The sequence below is a fragment of the Anguilla rostrata genome, chromosome 15 (assembly GCF_018555375.3).
Source record: "Anguilla rostrata isolate EN2019 chromosome 15, ASM1855537v3, whole genome shotgun sequence".
NCBI lineage: Eukaryota > Metazoa > Chordata > Actinopteri > Anguilliformes > Anguillidae > Anguilla > Anguilla rostrata.
The window spans coordinates 26,645,052-26,661,772 of record NC_057947.1 but is presented as its reverse complement, the minus strand read 5'-3'; the positions used below and the strand labels follow the sequence as shown (position 1 = coordinate 26,661,772).

Here is a 16,721-nt window from a genome sequence, read left to right as displayed (position 1 = left end):
TTACTGATTTTTACTGTCTTTATCTTGCTTTTGAATATGTATGTTACCTCCCCAAGTTGGAGGTAGTGTGTTACTTGTACTCTCATGATTTGCTAAAGAAGGGACTGTAGGAAAACACAGGCACATACCACCCCCACACACACCCACACAATCACACAGATACACATTGTAATGCTTCGACAATATCTTAGTTACACAATATGATAATCTCAGCTATAAATAAAACAATGGAATGCTTGTTTTACAGTTGGGAGTTAAAAAAGATGTGTTCGTTTAACTGTAGCGAAGCAGTGTTACACTTTGACTAGTAAGCCTGAGAAATCATTATATTACAAATAGAGTGTGTCGATTTCCAATGCTGGCAACGTTTATGCAATGGAAGCATTCAACAACAACAACAACAACCAAGTAAATCTGTCATTTTAACAGCATTCATGTTTCAGCATTTCAGTTTACATAAACATTTCAGTTTACATGCCACTTGTGTGTCACAATGGCTGGTATCTCATCAGGGTTTTGTCCACCATTAGCATTAAGTCATGGCCAAGACAATGGCTACACTGATGTTGGTGGCTGGTGACTCCTATCAATATCAAATGTTATGAGCATACCAATCAATACCAATTTTGCTGGCAACAATACCTCCTCTTAGTTTTGAAACCATGCCAGGCATTCAAGAAATAGAACACCCAGGGCTGCCGGTTGTTCTGGCCCAGGACAAAATTATATAATTATATTTTTCCCGGGTCCTCCCACAAAGCAGGGACAAAATTATACTATTATATTATTCCTGGGTCCCGGACAATAATATTTACCAGAGACCACTGGGTTCCCCCTCCTCCCCCAGGGTCCGGGACAGTGTACCCAGGTACCCCCCCACACCCCGACTTTGACCCTGCAAACATCTGAAATGGCTGAAAAAGCTACATTACATGGAGGCTCCACAGTGATGAAGCCATCAGAGCTGTTTACGGTCAGTAAGATCCTGGGTCTGTTTGCCTTGACACAACGGCACGCTTCTGTGTAAACGCCTCGGGGTGTTTACAGTACCGATGGAAAAGTGGGCGTGTCAGCGCCGCCCCCATCACTTAAAAACGGCTCACTCGATAGGCTGGCTGAATGTGACGGACAGCATGAAACAAAATGAGGTCAGTGTCCAAAAGGCACTTCCTCTCCATTCCTCATCATAGTGCTCACAATGATGACACGTGCTAGTTCTCATGTATTTTGTTGATCCTGCTATATGCTCACTCGGCTTATGAACAAAATGTTACTTTTATACTTTTATACTATAATAATCAGGGCTCATGCAATGCAAGTTGTGTCCCAAATCCATTGCGGTTGCACATGTGCACATACATGTGTATGTGTACATGCACACGTACAGGGATTTAACTGTGAATTCCCCATTTGAATCCATAGGGCTGGAGGACAACTGGCCTTTTTGAGCATCCAAAATCGATGGGGTGAAATCAATGGCTGTGTGCGGGACATTTCCCTCAGTTCATGTTAATCTGTGTCACATGAAGTATCGCAGCAGAGTGGACGGGAACACGGTCTGTGAAGAGGGTTCTGCCGACCAACTAAAAATAAAAATAAGAGGACACATACACAAATACTTTTTATCGGAAGGAAGTCGCTCGTTGCAGCAGAAAGACACGGACACAAAGTCATTTAAAAGTCTAGTGGGGTGAAGGAGAAGAGTAAGAGTGAAATGGCTGACTTCACTGAAGAGGACCTGGACAACTATCTACAGAACCAGGTAAAGGATTCTCAATAATCAATACAGCACATTCGTGTGAAACAATAATAGCGTATGTAATGCCCAAGGCACAAGGTGGAGGGTGTGGGAGGAGGTGGGGGCATTCAGATGAACAGTCAAACAGGGGGCATATCTGTTGCTCCGGCACTGTCAATGACTTGCAAAATACATAAGGCCTACAAAGCCTGTTTTATTGTGAGCAACAAATTCCCATTTTTTTCCTCTGCTGTTTTAATGCTCACTTCTGCTGCTGGTCTTATCTTCTGAATATCTTCTTTACTGCTTGTCTACCTCCAGAGATCATACTGGAATACAGCGATTTGATAATGATATATAGGTATGACAGGGTGATTCCTCTGTTCAAGTCAAGTCAAGTCAAGTAGAATTTTATTTTTTTCTGTTTTCTCATTACTGTGTAGGCTCAGTGCCGGTGGAGTGTGATTGGTGGATCCATCATCATCATAATATAATAATATATAATAATGCATTATTAGAGTATGGTTGAAAATGGCCTGTTCTGTGGTTATCCCATGGTATGTTCTGCACAGGTGGATCTCAGACACCGGCAGGTTTTGAAAACAGTAGAGGAAGTGCAGAAGATCATTAAAGACCTGACCACTGAGATCAGCATCAAGGATGGCCGCTTCCAGCCCATCACCAACTCAGGCATACACAGCGACAACGTCAAAGTAGGATGCCTCCTGAATACGCGCCTTCACAAATATTACTTTTCCAAATGTCTCTTCCTTAGACGTCATGCGCTAGATCACATTGATGCCATAATAATGCTAGTTCGCGAATGCAAAACACAGTAAAATCTATTTATTTGTCTTACCGTCTTCAGGATCAGCCGGCCTTAGTGGCCAAGTTGGCAACCCTACTGAGGGGCAAATGTGCGATCAACCCAGCTATCCAGGTGAGCTTGAGTCAGAGCTGTCAGGTATTGCCTAACCAGCTAGTCTTGTGACCAGGATGTTTCCAGGTTCCAGTGCCCATGTTTGACACTTACTGTACACCTGAGGACAAGGAATTTTATCAGGGTTGTGTTTTTTTAATTTTTTTAATTATTTTTTATTTATTTTTCTTTTATGCAATGCAACTCGATATAAACGTGATGTATAATGTGTGAGGTCTATGGTATAAATTGTAGGCCGGTCAAAACAAGAATAACAATGTCCAGTGTTAATTCAACTCTAACGGAGTAAATGTGAGTCCAACGGGGACACATTTTAATGTGTACCCTAGTTACCAAAGCAAGTACCAAATCTTTTAATTGGCCATCTCCACCAGGTCCTCACGCCGACTTTCATCCTGATCTCCGTGCCCGTCCGGGGGCTGACGGGGTACAAGGAGCGGCGGACACGGCAGTGGCGCTACTACACGCTGAGCGGCTCGCGGCTGCTCTCGCCGGTCCGCGAGCCCGAGAAGCTGCACCAGTGGCTGGAGCTGGAGAGCTTCCACAACCCCGCCCAGGAGTGGCACGACGGCAGCGTCGCCATGGAGGGCGACATCGTGCCCGCCAAGGTGGTCAACGTCTTCCGGGAGCAGCTGAAGGCGGCCATCAAGGCCTGTGCCTTGGCGAGTGAGTCACGCAACACCCCTACGCCCTCACCAAAACAGCCCTACGCCCTCACCAAAACAGCCCTACGCCCTCACCAAAACAGCCCAACACCCTCACCACAGCAGCCCTACACCCTCACCACAGCAGCCCTACACCCTCACCACAACAGCCCTACACCCTCACCAAAACAGCCCTACACCCTCACCACAACAGCCCTACACCCTCACCACAGCAGCCCAACACCCTCACCAAAACAGCCCTACACGTTCACCAAAACAGCCCTACACACTCAGAAAACAACTCTACACAGTGACAGCATAAATCACTGCAACTAAAAATTGTTTAGTTCTACAGGAGCACATTTTGAATGAATTTCATGTGGCACATACTGTATTATAGATAACATAAACACGTTATCCACATGTTATGCAATTAGCTGGGTCTGTAAATAATACCTGAACAAAATGCCATGAGAATTTATGTTCAGTTTAAACATGGTTTCTTGCTGTGAATCGCCTGCAACGGTCCATCATGTGGGCAATAAACATGGGCTCTGTAAATCTAGTGGGACTGAGGTATGTGTGATCCCATTTTGAGCCAGAAGAGCTTTCAGGACTTTAATATCCAGCGCTAGACAGATGGAGCTCCGAGCGAGCGTTCAGCTGCTGCAGCGGAGGCTGTGTTGACGTTAAGGCTGTGAGGAAAAACAGCACCGTCAGTAGATCCTGACCGAACGCTGCGATTCCTGAATATGGGAGTCACAGCTGCTTCCTAAGAACAGGCAGCAGAACCCCTGCCCAATTATGTCCTGTCCAGCCTGGCCTCTTTGGGTCATTCAGAGTGTGCTGGTGTGGAGGTGCTGCTGGCTGGAAGGACAGCTCTTTAATCAAATACTAACCACTTGCTCTCTGCAATTTTATTTTACGGCGTTTTAGACTTTGTTAAAGTTTAAAGGTCTTGCGAAAAGCATATCATGTAAAATGCACAGTCGATTTGTGTAAAAGGGCGTGCTAAATGACTAAATTGTAATAAAGGAGAGTATGTCTCCCAAAATATGCAAGTTACACAATACTAGCTGCTGTGAGACTGACGCAGTCCATCAGATTCTCAATGCAACCAGTGCAGCAGTCTCTGAGGAGCCAGATGTCCGGGCACGAATTTGCAGAGGAAGATGATGAACAGGGGTGTTTGTCCATTCATTTGGTTTGAAAGTCCACACAGTTCGGGCCAGGTTTCCCCTGTTAGGTGAACGGCACCTGATTTAAAAGGCAGTCAGAGCACTGGGAAAGCACACGCTGTAGGTGAAGAAGGCCAATCTGGGATTAATTCCACTTGTATGCTGGTTTAATTAGTCCCAACCCATTACTGCCTGCCAGGGGGAAATGGAGCGTGAATGCCGTGCAGACCTATAGCAGCCTAATGGAAACGGACCCTGCTGAATAAATGTCTGAGTCAGAAAGCGTATCCAGCCTCTCTTTACTGGTACGTACAGGTTCACTGGGCATGCTCAGTATAGCAAACTGCAGCCCGTCTCGTTTATTTCCTCCCTTTATGGTCTCCGAAAGTACTTCTCACCACAGCGCGGACCTGCCGTGTGCGCTCCTCTGAACAGTGTTAATGAGCTTTGTTAGGCTGCTTAACGCTATGCGCAATCCATATATTTGCCGTGCGTGCGGGTCAGAGAGAGGCTAATGCTGGTTTCACTAACACATGGATCCAGCAGATGTTGGTGTCAATTAAACGTCCATACCTCTCTGCTTTACCATTACATAACATGCCAGAACAGACAGCCCACACGCAGTCCAGTTACATTACATTATTATGTATTTGCTGAGCTAATGTCCTTGTCCAGGTTAATTCACGCGTAGCATAGATAATGTTACGTAAAAAGTGTTCTGTTTATTCAGTTGCATGCTTTATTATAGGAATAAATGTACTTTCCTCTTGGATACAACAGCAGTGGCTCACCTGGGATTCAATCCTGTAAAATCTTCCTTGGCCACCAGGCTCAGGAATGACTTGGAAACAATTTATTCGATATACATACAATGGGAAAATGTAAAATGTCTACACGCAAGGTATTTAACATATGATCATTTATCAACCGTGCATGGGGCTGTAGACTTCCACATAAACACATTTAGGTGAAGACAGGGCCAAGATATGGAGTTATGCCAAGTACATATTCCCCCATGAATACAGAACAGCTGTGAAAGGAACTAGGGTAGTCAGTGACTTAAGAATAACACAGAGCAGAGTTCTGAGAAGATCAGGTGACCAATTTCCCATGATACATTTGTAGTGACAAGGGGGGTGCTGTTTCCCTATGCTGAAAGAAATTGTTTTCTCTCATTTCAGCATTTTTTCCCCTTTTTTCTGTGGTAAAACACACATGCATGTCTTTTCATTTGTGTTCTCGATAATACATATATTGTTGAATATTTATTTGTAGGAAATACAGCTTATTTTGAAAGGTCTTGTTTTGGTTTTTTTTTTTTGTTTTATGCATGAATATTCTTTATGCTTTATAGTGCTGTGAGTGCTTCACATGAAGATATTTAGAATTAAAGGAGGAATCTTGTTTCTACCGTCCAAGGTAAAGTCTGCATACTGGAGACAGGGGGGTCTGTAGTCCGTGTTGCCGTGGAGACATCAGAGGGTCAGATAGAGGTGGAGCTGGTTCCAACAGTGGAGATGATGAACTGCTGGCCCAAAAAAGCTCGCTGGCCCAAACTGCTGAAACGGTGGCCCACTGCGGAGCGAGCGCGCTGCGTCAAGGTGGGCGATAAAGAGATTTCTCCACAGACATTACAACACGCTGTCTATTTTTCAATCAGCCTCAGTGATTTTCCACAGATATTACAACAGTCGTCACTGTTTCAGCCTCATGATTTCTGAATTAAGCTGTTATTATCAGCCTCAGTGATTTTCCACAGATATTACAACATGCTCAGTCTACTCTTTAATCAGCCTCAGTGATTTTCCACAGATATTACAACATGCTCAGTCTACTGTTTAATCAGCCTCAGTGATTTTCCACAGATATTACAACACGCTCAGTCTACTGTTTAATCAGCCTCAGTGATTTTCCACAGATATTACAACACGCTCAGTCTACTGTTTAATCAGCCTCAGTGATTTTCCACAGATATTACAACATGCTCAGTCTATTGTTTAATCAGCCTCAGTGATTTTCTACAGATATTACAACATGCTCAGTCTATTGCTTAATCAGCCTCAGCGATTTTCCTCTGACTTTAAAATATGTTAAGTCTACTGTGCGATCTGCCTCAGAGATTTTCCACAGTCATTACAACATGTTAAGTTTATAACTGTCCAGTGACTGTCCAGTAGCATACAGTCAGCTTTACCACTGAGAAAGAACAGGCCTGACCGTGGCGCGCACCGGTGTCATGTGTGAAACGATTCTATCTCTACGCAGTCTTTTGGATTCAACCTGATGGCCACCTCCAACTATCACTGGTTGCTGTCCTTCTCACGGGCAGAACAGGTGCTGCTGGGAGGCATCGATGAGGACGGGGGATGCCGCAGGAAGTGCTATCGCGTGATTCGTCAACTGAAAGAGGAGGAGTGGTGTCCGGGCCCCAAGCCTGCCATCACTGCTTACCATCTACAGGTCGGGTTCACCTAATGTCATCACAGATTACCCACAAGCCCTCACAACATCTGTTTCACACGGGCTTCTGAGTAGCCTTGTCAGTAAAAGAATGGCCGCCATGGGGGGCCGCCTGTAATTGTGCAAGGATGGAGTGGCCTGGGGCGGGGGGGCCCATTGTAAGATTTTCCCATGGGGCCCAAAATCCCTAGTGGCACCTCTGAGTGAAAGTGTTCAGCTCAAGCACCGGCCCGGTTCCAGCCAAGATGAAGCATCACAGATAGACACCCCTGCTCTGCTATTGGCTGTCTCCTGTGGCAGGATGCGTGTGTATTTGTCCCACCAGTTGGCCAGGGTTCCTCAGATTCTTCACATTCTGTAGCTGCATTGTTTCTTGCTGCATTGAGTGTGAACAAAGACACAATTTGTACTTACAAAAATCCCCCCCCAAAAAAACCCAAATCTTTAGAAAGAAAAAAAGGTATAATGTTGGTTTCACCATTACTATCACTTGCGTTATGAAATAAGTGGCTTCATTAAATGAATCAGTTAACTATTAGTCTGTATTGAATGAGCCAGTTAACTATTAGCCCCCTTGCACATTGAATGTGGTGCAAGCTAAGTCAGACACAACAGAAGTCTCTCTCTCTCTCTCTCTCACACACACACAGACTCTGCTGTTCTGGACCTGTGAGAAGTACCCCAGCACCAAGCACTGGCGGAACCTGAGGGAGAGCGTACTGCGCCTGGCCAAGAAGCTCCACAAGTGTGTGAGCCAGCGCTACCTCCGCCACTACTTTGTCCGCGGCTACAACCTGCTCAAGTACACCAACACCAACGAGCTGGATGACATGACCAAAAAGATCTGTGATTTCCTCAACAACCCAGGCATTTACATCCACTGAGCACCTGATCTCCAGTGCACCCGCCATCAACACATACCAGCACATGACATTTACATCCCTCTGACACCCAAACTTCAAACTGGAGAAATGCTACATTTGCTGAGCACTCAGCCTTCTACACTACTGCTGTTTATGCACAGATACATGGCTTCCACTGAGCCTCCTCTCTCTGTCTACTCAGGAGATATGTACAGTATAATGACACCATTACCTGCATTCAATAGTCAGCCCCCAACTCTTAACATACTCTCCATTGTCCACAGACATGGATCCAAACCACCAACTCCACAATACCCTGTGAACATTTTTGTGGTGAAAAGTCAGTGAAACATTGTCCTAGTGTTGAGGTGAAAACCAAGCTACATTTACTGTACAGGAGCAATGCCTAAAAAAGGGAAAGTATGTACTAATCCACGTCCAAATGGCTGTTGCTGTGGACTATGATTTCTCATGGACAGACAATGCTATCCTTCATCTGTCTGCTTTTAAGAATTTTTCCTTAGTGATGACACATCTAACCTCTGTCTCCCTGTGCTGTAGCTATAATCATCTGTGTGAGGTTGCCTGTCAGGGAAAGGGTTTGCTAATAGCAATCACGCACACAGCTGTTCCATTCCAGCCCTTGTGTTGCAATGCATTTAATTGAAATCTCCTTTAATTAGTGAGATTCTGTCTGAACCCCTGTCCCCTATATGTTGATTACATGTTTGTGGGCATGTGGTCGCTTGTGGCTTAAGCTCAGGGTAGTCATGCACACAGCTGTTCTGTAAGAGCCCCCTGCGGTGTGCTGTGACTTATTCTGACCAGCAGTGCTGCTCCTGATTTAACTCAACACGCAGCCGTTACTTCTCTCATCGTACAGAAAAAAGCAAGACCGGAAATCCATGTGCATTTCTCAGTTTACTGGAAGGTTTTGGCCTCTGAAGCGTTCCTTATGAAACACAACACAACTTAATACTGTAAAAAGAAAATGTATATGCTTCATTTTTAGGGATTATAGGAGTTCCAAATACGTTGTGTCAATGTGTGTAGCTGCAAATGACCTTTTATTGAATATGATAATGTACATCAAATGATAAAATTCATGTTAAACATTGTGCACGGTATCTGATAAATTAAGTAAATAAATGCAGAAAGAAGGATGAACGTAGCAGTGATTGCTCTGTGCATACGTGTGACCTGATATTCATATTTCCCAGAAGTTGAAATTACACATGTAATGATCGTTATCCGTGTGTGTGTGTGTGTGTGTGTGTGTGTGCGAGAGAGAGAGAGAAAAAGAGAGACTCAAGATGGTTTCAAGTCTTTCTCAATGAGGGTACTTATAACGCAGCTGACGTGGAGTTTGCAGCTCAGTTTGCTTCTGTCCTCAGTGCAAACTGACTGAATTCCTCACACCGCAGCTGTGAATGTAGGAGGCTTTGAAACGAGAACTTAGATCAGTTGAATACAAAGGTGTCATTTATCATGAGAGAAACCAAGGACACTGCTGCCTCGGCCTGAATCCAAAGGCCATACCAGTGTTTGGGAAAGGGCACTTCAGTACAGTGCAGCCAGTCAGTAAAATGCATACCAGCTTAATATTATTTTTTCTTTTTTTCTTTTGCAGATGAAGATTAAGTTGCCTGATATCTTTTTTGCAGTGTAATGTGTCAGTTGCAATATTTGCATTTTCTTATGTTTTGTGATAGGGTTTACTATATAGCGTAGCTTATTAATATTTATTTGTTTTATCCATATCATTTTCCTAAAATTTCACAGCTAAAAAGAGATCTTCTGGGCGCTCTGCCACTTTCCGAATGGCTGACCTCGGGGTCATCATGAGACTGTCTGGTCCCAAACTCCGCTTTAGATCTTTTGGTTACATTTTTTATTTATTTATTGCATCTGGATCACGATGGTACACATCTGAGGCCAATCCCATAAAATTCACTGTACATCATGCTAAAAACTCAGGTGTGGACAAGAACATGAGTGACTTTGCTCATTCGGCTGCAGTCGGCCCTTCCATCCCGGCCTTGTTTTGAAATAAAAGCACATCTGCTGCTCAGCGTGACGGCCCTGAGCCCAGCAGGGGGCAGCGGTGAGCAGGAGGGAGAGGAATGTAAACTGGTCCCGAAACGGAGCCCTGCCGGGGGGAGGTCTCGGCACCGCAGCCGCGGGGTGACCTGGCCGAAGCGTTGCCGCAACGTTGCGGAAACGTTACACTTCAGCTGCGTTTCAGCTGAAGTCACACACCCCAATCCAGGCCGCAGAATGTCTGGTCGCTCTGTGGGAAATTGAACGTTGGGGTGCGGGGGGGGTGGGGGGGTGTTTTCTTATTTATATGATATTATTTATGTACTTTGCCAACATTCTCTTCCTGCATAAGCAGTTTTGCGTCCCACTGATAAACAGCTTTTTATGGCCCAGAACGTGACTTAAATACGAACATCATTAATTAAATTTCAGTTGAGGTGGTACGTGAGCCTTTAATTCCTGTAACTCAGACGTTCGAGCAGTTGACTGGCCCTCAGTGTTGCTGGCGATGGGAAAACTTTAATCAGAAGCCATGAGAAAAGGAGCCACTAGATGCTGCTGTCATACCATAAAGCCTTACCATTAACAAACCGCTGCGTGGCTGAAATTGACAGTGACACTATAATCCAGCAATATGGTCACCCATTCACACTGCTTTACTCGCACTATAATCCAGCAGTACTGCACTCCAGAAATACTGTTGTTTAAACACTCCCCTACGGTTCTATTTTGAAATCCAGACCCACATAAATTTTCAGAAAAGTTTATCCAGTCCTACAATAATCCAACGATTGTAAAATATAGACATTGCTAACCAGATACACTGTGACCCAGTCATATCATAGTGTGTCTATCCCACAATTCCCTTTCACTGTTTTACGGCTTTTGTGCCACACTGTGATTCTGTCACACTGTAATCCATTCCCTGTGCAAACTTGCTCAAATGAGCAGTCATTAAAGCAACAGTTTCAGTCCCTTTTCAGTGAAGGAAGCGTCTCAGGAAAGGCTTTTTTGGTGAAATCTGATGAGAATCTCAAGCATGTCCTCAGGTAACGAGGGTCATCGCTGGAAGAAACCGCAGGCAGAAACAGACAATGGTGATTATTATGTCTGCCAGCCCTGTTCTGTTCCTTTGCAGCTTTCATAATAATTTTAATGACTGAGGGGCGTCATTCTCACGCCGCCTGCCCTCTCAAAATGAGGGCCGTGCAAATGAGAGGGTTGCTGCACTTCTGGTTATGGAATGTGGTTACAGTGAATCACAGATGAGAAAAGTGTGTGTGTGTGAGAGAGTGAGAGAGAGAGAGAGAGAGAGAGAGAGAGAGAGGTGGGGGAGGGGTTTCAAATTCCACATTTCCAAGCAAACTAAACTATTCCTAGCAGAGAAAGCTAGATGGTTTTAAGGTTGAAACTGATAAGCTGTTTGGTCAATGGCGATGTTACAAAAGAGGTATCTATTTCTCAATGTCCACCCCCCTTGATTCCTTTGTGTGAAGGTGTTAAGTGGGGGTAGTGGGATAAGGGTGCAGGTTTACACAAGGGTGTGAATTTCTTTGTGTGTAAGAGGGCAGGGTGGGGAACATGAGCATATGCAAATGAGTAACTGCAATTATTTATGCAAGTAATTTTATTTAGGAATATTTAAATGTAGGCTTAGTCACTACAAACTGTTACAACTGTGGTAAGTATATATTTTCAGTGGCTGCCAAAATGATTCACACACCTGTTACAATTTCTCAGAGGTAAATATTTTGTACAACGTAGTATTTCCCTCTCAAAACATACGTGTATGATATTATAGAGTATTTGTTGTTTGTCTTTACTGAAGGTGGGAAACATTTTTGGAGGGTGCTGTTGATTTGAGGAACTAGGGCAAAAAAAAATTGTTTGACAAACAGAGGAGGATTTTTCAACACCTGCTCATTGGCAGGAAAAACATTTGCACTGTGCTGTTGGGCTGGAAGAAGAGGCAGCTGCCTTCCATTTGTTTGTTGAAAAGTGCAGTGTGCTCATTGACGAGAGGCACTGGTCACAGTGCTTGAGGAACAGGCATTGCCTGTTTCTATCTCTCCAACAGGCGAGAGGTGTAACAGAACACCTCTATTGACTGCGATGGCTTCAAAATGTAAACCAAAACGAATAACAAATGCTCCATTGAGAGACACAACCAGCATCTAGACCAATGCGTCATGCCATATTATTGAGGGCAAAGATAAGATATAATAAATAAGAGCACTGTGTTTGTGTTCTGAAACTATGAAATATCTAAGATAAGTTTAATAGATGTATATCAAAATAGCCAAAATGCAGATTCATAATAATTAATGTAACATGAATACAGGAAATGAGCCCTGAGCAGATGTCATTATAGGCACCGTATGCTAATAGCTGTTCCCCAACAGTGTCCAAACAAGTGTTTGATCACATGAACCTCTAGTCCAGAGTCCAGTGCAATCATCATTCCTCCTGCATTACACCCTGTGATCAACTCCCCCCCCCCCCAGGTTTTAAACAAGGGTACAGTAGTGGGGTCCCTGGCCAGATATGCAATGACTATATACAAGTTTGGGTATTTTATTTCATTTTTTTAATGGATCCAGAAAGTTTGAAAACCCCTGGTGTAGTTCAGTGCTACCCAACAGGGGAAAATGGGTAGAATTTGTTGATCTGAATTGTTGATTTGTTTAGTTGCTGGTGGAGATAAGCCATTTCTACAGCACAAATACTGTTTGTGTGCTCCCAGCTCAGACATGTGTCTGCAGATTAATGTGCTCAATGTATCAGGATTAGTTTACAGAGAGGCTAATCCCATCGAGCAAATGCCCTGTCATAAGGCCTTCTTGGAAGATTGTTGTGAGACTTTAACGGTTATTTACCGGAATGTGTCATTATGTCTGGCTCTGCTTAGTTTTAGTGGCCCAAATAAACTTAAATATACACACAAAACATCTTCTATTGGCTGGCTTTGACTTCTAAAAACCACACTGAAGGGCTTTTAGGGCCCAGTTTATTATTAGGGCCTTGTTTATTATTATCCGATTTTTTCTCTCTATATGTAATTTTCATTAGCTAGGCTGCACAAGGCCATTTAGGCTGATGCTGTGCACTTTACTGTAAGTCAAATTCACAAGGTTAAATTTCACTGTTTTTGTTTTTCTTTTTGTAGAATCCATGATTTTCTAAATTCTTACAGAAATATATATCACATAATGGAATAGTCACAGTCAGTGATTCATGGCAAAGTCTGTTTATGTCAGCTGGAGAAAGATTGGTATGACAGACATGGATTCAGACAAGGGAATGGTATCTAATGAGGGAGGGATGTTTTAAAACTCCTCTACATGACATTCCTACCCTAAACATTCTCACGCAGCCTGAACCACAGTACTATCATTACCCCCCACCCCCCTGCCCGCTCGACTCATGTTTGCAGGGCCTACTCTGCCATCACAAAGTCCACGCTGAAATTCAAGTTCATAAAGCACGGTGTTTAAAATCACGTCCTTACTTAACCGTGAAAGACGGTGTCCCGTCCTGCCCTCGTTGTGTCCGAATAAGATCGTTCTCACATGGATGAGAAGCGTATTTGTTTTGCAGCCTGTGGACTCTCTGGTATGTGTTGCCATGGAAATGCCCTTGGGTCAAGATCAAGGTGGACATGGCGTCGACAGCAGAGCCCACAAACAAGGCTGCCTAATAAAGGGCCGAGAGGCCTGCCAGTTTCATCAAAACTCCTTCGAGCTGGGCCCCACGAGGAAAGGGAGGAGAAATGAAAAAGGAGACGGTGATGGACACTGATTCACCCAGAGAGAGAAAGAGAGGGAGAGGGAGAGTGAGACGAGGAGAGAGAGAGAGAGAGAGAGAGAGAGAAGGAGAGACTGGGAGAGAGAGATTTGTTTGTAGTCATTAGTATTATTCTGTGTTAGATATATGTTTTCTTTAATACTGTATGCTTTGGCAACACAAAATGTAGTGTTCTGTCATGCCGGTAAAGCAAATTGAATTGAGAGAGAGAGAGAGAGAGAGAGAGAGAATCTACAGAACTCTCTTCCATAAAGAGAGAACAGTGCCAGTGCAGTTCCCAGGGGTCCAAAATGCATGCATTATTCATAGCTGTACCAGGCCTACCGCTTGGCACCACAACAATAAACGACTAATGGAAGCACAATCAGCCGCTCCCCTAAAGACATTCTGACACATCTCATGGAGAAGATGGAGATGAGGCGGTGGGTCAGTCTTCAAGCTCGTTACCTTTAGCACAAGTGTAAAAGAAATAAGCAATAGGAGAAAGACAACAGAATGTGCATTGTGTACATGATACACAGAGGTGTTTTGTGCACAACACACAAAGAATTGATTACACAGCTTGTGCTTTATTTACAACGCTAAGGGCTTGACAAAATAAATTCAAATAGCGGTGCCATTGCACATTGTAATGACCGCACCCTTCAAATCACGGCTAGCCTTAAACGGTATTGTAGCATATGCGAGTGCTTAGCAGGCGGAAACGTGCTAACCGCTAGGCATGTCAGTGGGGGGCGTTGCTGTGGATTTAAAGTGTTTGCTTTAGCTTATGAGAATATTGTTTGGATTTTGTTACAGGGAGCACTGGTATTATTGAAGAAGCAAACAAAACAAAATGTTGTTATTGAAGCGACAATTCAGCCCATTTCAACCACAGGCCGCAGGGAAATCATGATCCTCAAAATAATATTTGGCACAGGAACCTCTGGCAAGTTTTACTGGCACAATTTATTACCATACTTCTCCTTTTTCCTCCTTCCTTCTCTCTCTCTCTTCCTTTCTCCTCTGAACTCTCTCTATTGTATTTCTCTCTATTTTTATTTCCTCATCTCTCATTGAGCGCAGTTAATCTTTCTGTTCGGACAGCTCATTCGCGAGGGTTATGAATTAAATTAGTGTTCGAGAGACTTCGGGGAAACCAGATGAGTATACTCATTCATTCTAATTTTCTGTGAACCACAAATTGTTAGCTGGGCTCCTCACACACTATAGACAATAAAGACGAGCCATAAAGAATGTCAACATCCCTCATTAAAAAAAAACATCCAGGCAGATATATTATTGCAGAATAGCCAGTAGTCAAATGAGAATGTTGTGGATAAAAAGGATAACAGAGACATCAGGTGAAACAGAGCACTTAATCCTTACCCTGCTAATGCCGAATCAGTTCCCCAGGAACACAGGGGCCCCTGGCCCCCTGCTCAGGAATGCAATGTCAGAACTGATATCAATAATGAACAACTGCTTGTTCAGCTGTTGGGACCAAAAATATAAATTTGAGAGACAGAATGTGGTCCGCTAGGGGTTTCATTTTTAATCGTTTCGATTCAGGAAATATTAAACCCTCAAAGTTATGTGCCAATATTTAAGAAAATAACCTCCTCCTGAATGACCAGTGCATCTGCATTATTTAAAATGTCAATTCTATCCCTTTATGAGCTGTGGAAAAGCTTGATGCTGTAAGTTTTTCCCAACATCATTTCCTCCCCCCGGTTAACAGGTTTAATCTCAGTTCTTTTATTGTAAGAATGTGATAACATATTGCTTCAAGGCTGCAGAAATACAGAAATAGAAATGTCTGGGGAGGACATTCAAATTCAGTAGTGTGGGCTCTATGTTTTACATAAGAAATATTCTTTTTTTATTAAGTCGCTAATGCACACCAACAAACGCACACGCACAGATGCATGCACACACAGATGTGAACGTTCACGCACGCACACACACGCGTGCACACACACACACACACAGAAAAAAAGAGCGGGCCATTTTTAGAATTCCTGGCGTCTTTCTGTCAGAACACACAGGCATTTCCCAAAGAGAACCTGACAAAGTCATGGGCAAATATAAAGGTGTTACTCATGCAATGTTAAAGGGGCTGGCAGGAAGTTGCTTCGTGGCTTCTGCTGATTTCATTCATGGGTAAACCCTCCGAGTAAAAATAGCACAAATGCCTCTCATTGGACACGTCAACAGAAGGGCAGGACTACCTAAAGCACACACGCGTACCACACATTCCATTATTTATCTGCATTACAGGAGCACTGACATGTGCTTCATTTGCACTGGAGCATGCAAGGTAAAATACCACATGTGCAAACTCCCTGTTGACTGGCCTGTGAGGCAGGTGTTCCTGACCTGGTATGAACAGGTTAAGTCCTCTCTGTGGGTCTCCTTGCCTCAGCTCCCATAACAGGAAGGGTAATGCGGGCATCTCTTCATTTAATTGAAGGATTTTCTGAGCTTTGCTGAAGATTACTGAACATCTGGACCCAAGCAGCAAGCACAGGGTATAGCAATGCCCCAGTGTGTCCCCCGAGCCACTGTCCATTTCAGATGATTCTTTCTGGTACTGGAAGGGCCACTGATGGAGATTCATGAAGAGTGTGGTGTTTCCACACCTTTTCAAAATTATATATATATAGACTTATTGGCTCTTAGTAGATGAATATTCTGGTATAATTTTTTTGCAAATATTGTTTGTATAAATGGCAAGTGTGCATGATGCAGGTGTATATAAAGTACAACTACGTGTGGAGCATGTTTCCTTCTGGCTGCTACTTTTCACTGAATGATTTTCCTTCCGTTATTCAGTTTGCTTTTCTGCCCGCTGTCATATTCTCTCCTCCGAAGACGGAACAATGAGATTTCTTACATTATCATCTTTTATCAATATGTTTGTGATTCAATTTAAAAGACATTTCCAGCTTCAAGCCCCGTGAATTCCTAGCTTTAATCTTTAAAGCAGGGGTCTGCGGCACATGGCTGAGGTTGCCTAGCAACAGCGAGCGCTGGGGGGAGGGGGCAGCTGGAACTGGCACTCCAGTGGTTTGC

The 16,721-nt window shown here is 43.8% G+C and overlaps 1 protein-coding gene across 1 annotated transcript; it reads left to right on the top strand.

Annotated features, from left to right (window-relative positions):
* Nucleotides 1–973: 973 nt before the first annotated feature.
* mab21l3 (mab-21-like 3) lies at nucleotides 974–8,980 on the top strand. Its single transcript, XM_064311925.1, has 7 exons — nucleotides 974–1,762; nucleotides 2,311–2,451; nucleotides 2,607–2,678; nucleotides 3,053–3,344; nucleotides 5,920–6,101; nucleotides 6,766–6,960; nucleotides 7,611–8,980. Exons 1-7 carry the CDS (start codon nucleotides 1,715–1,717, stop codon nucleotides 7,842–7,844), a joined length of 1,164 nt encoding a protein of 387 aa, XP_064167995.1. The 5' UTR covers nucleotides 974–1,714; the 3' UTR covers nucleotides 7,845–8,980.
* Nucleotides 8,981–16,721: the final 7,741 nt, after the last annotated feature.

Coding starts and splice junctions, on each gene's coding strand:
- mab21l3 (XM_064311925.1), top strand. CDS start 1,715: ATGGCTGACTTCACTGAAGAGGACCTGGACAACTATCTACAGAACCAG. Junction 6,102..6,765: donor AGCGAGCGCGCTGCGTCAAG/GTGGGCGATAAA, acceptor ATCTCTACGCAG/TCTTTTGGATTCAACCTGAT. Junction 6,961..7,610: donor TCACTGCTTACCATCTACAG/GTCGGGTTCACC, acceptor ACACACACACAG/ACTCTGCTGTTCTGGACCTG.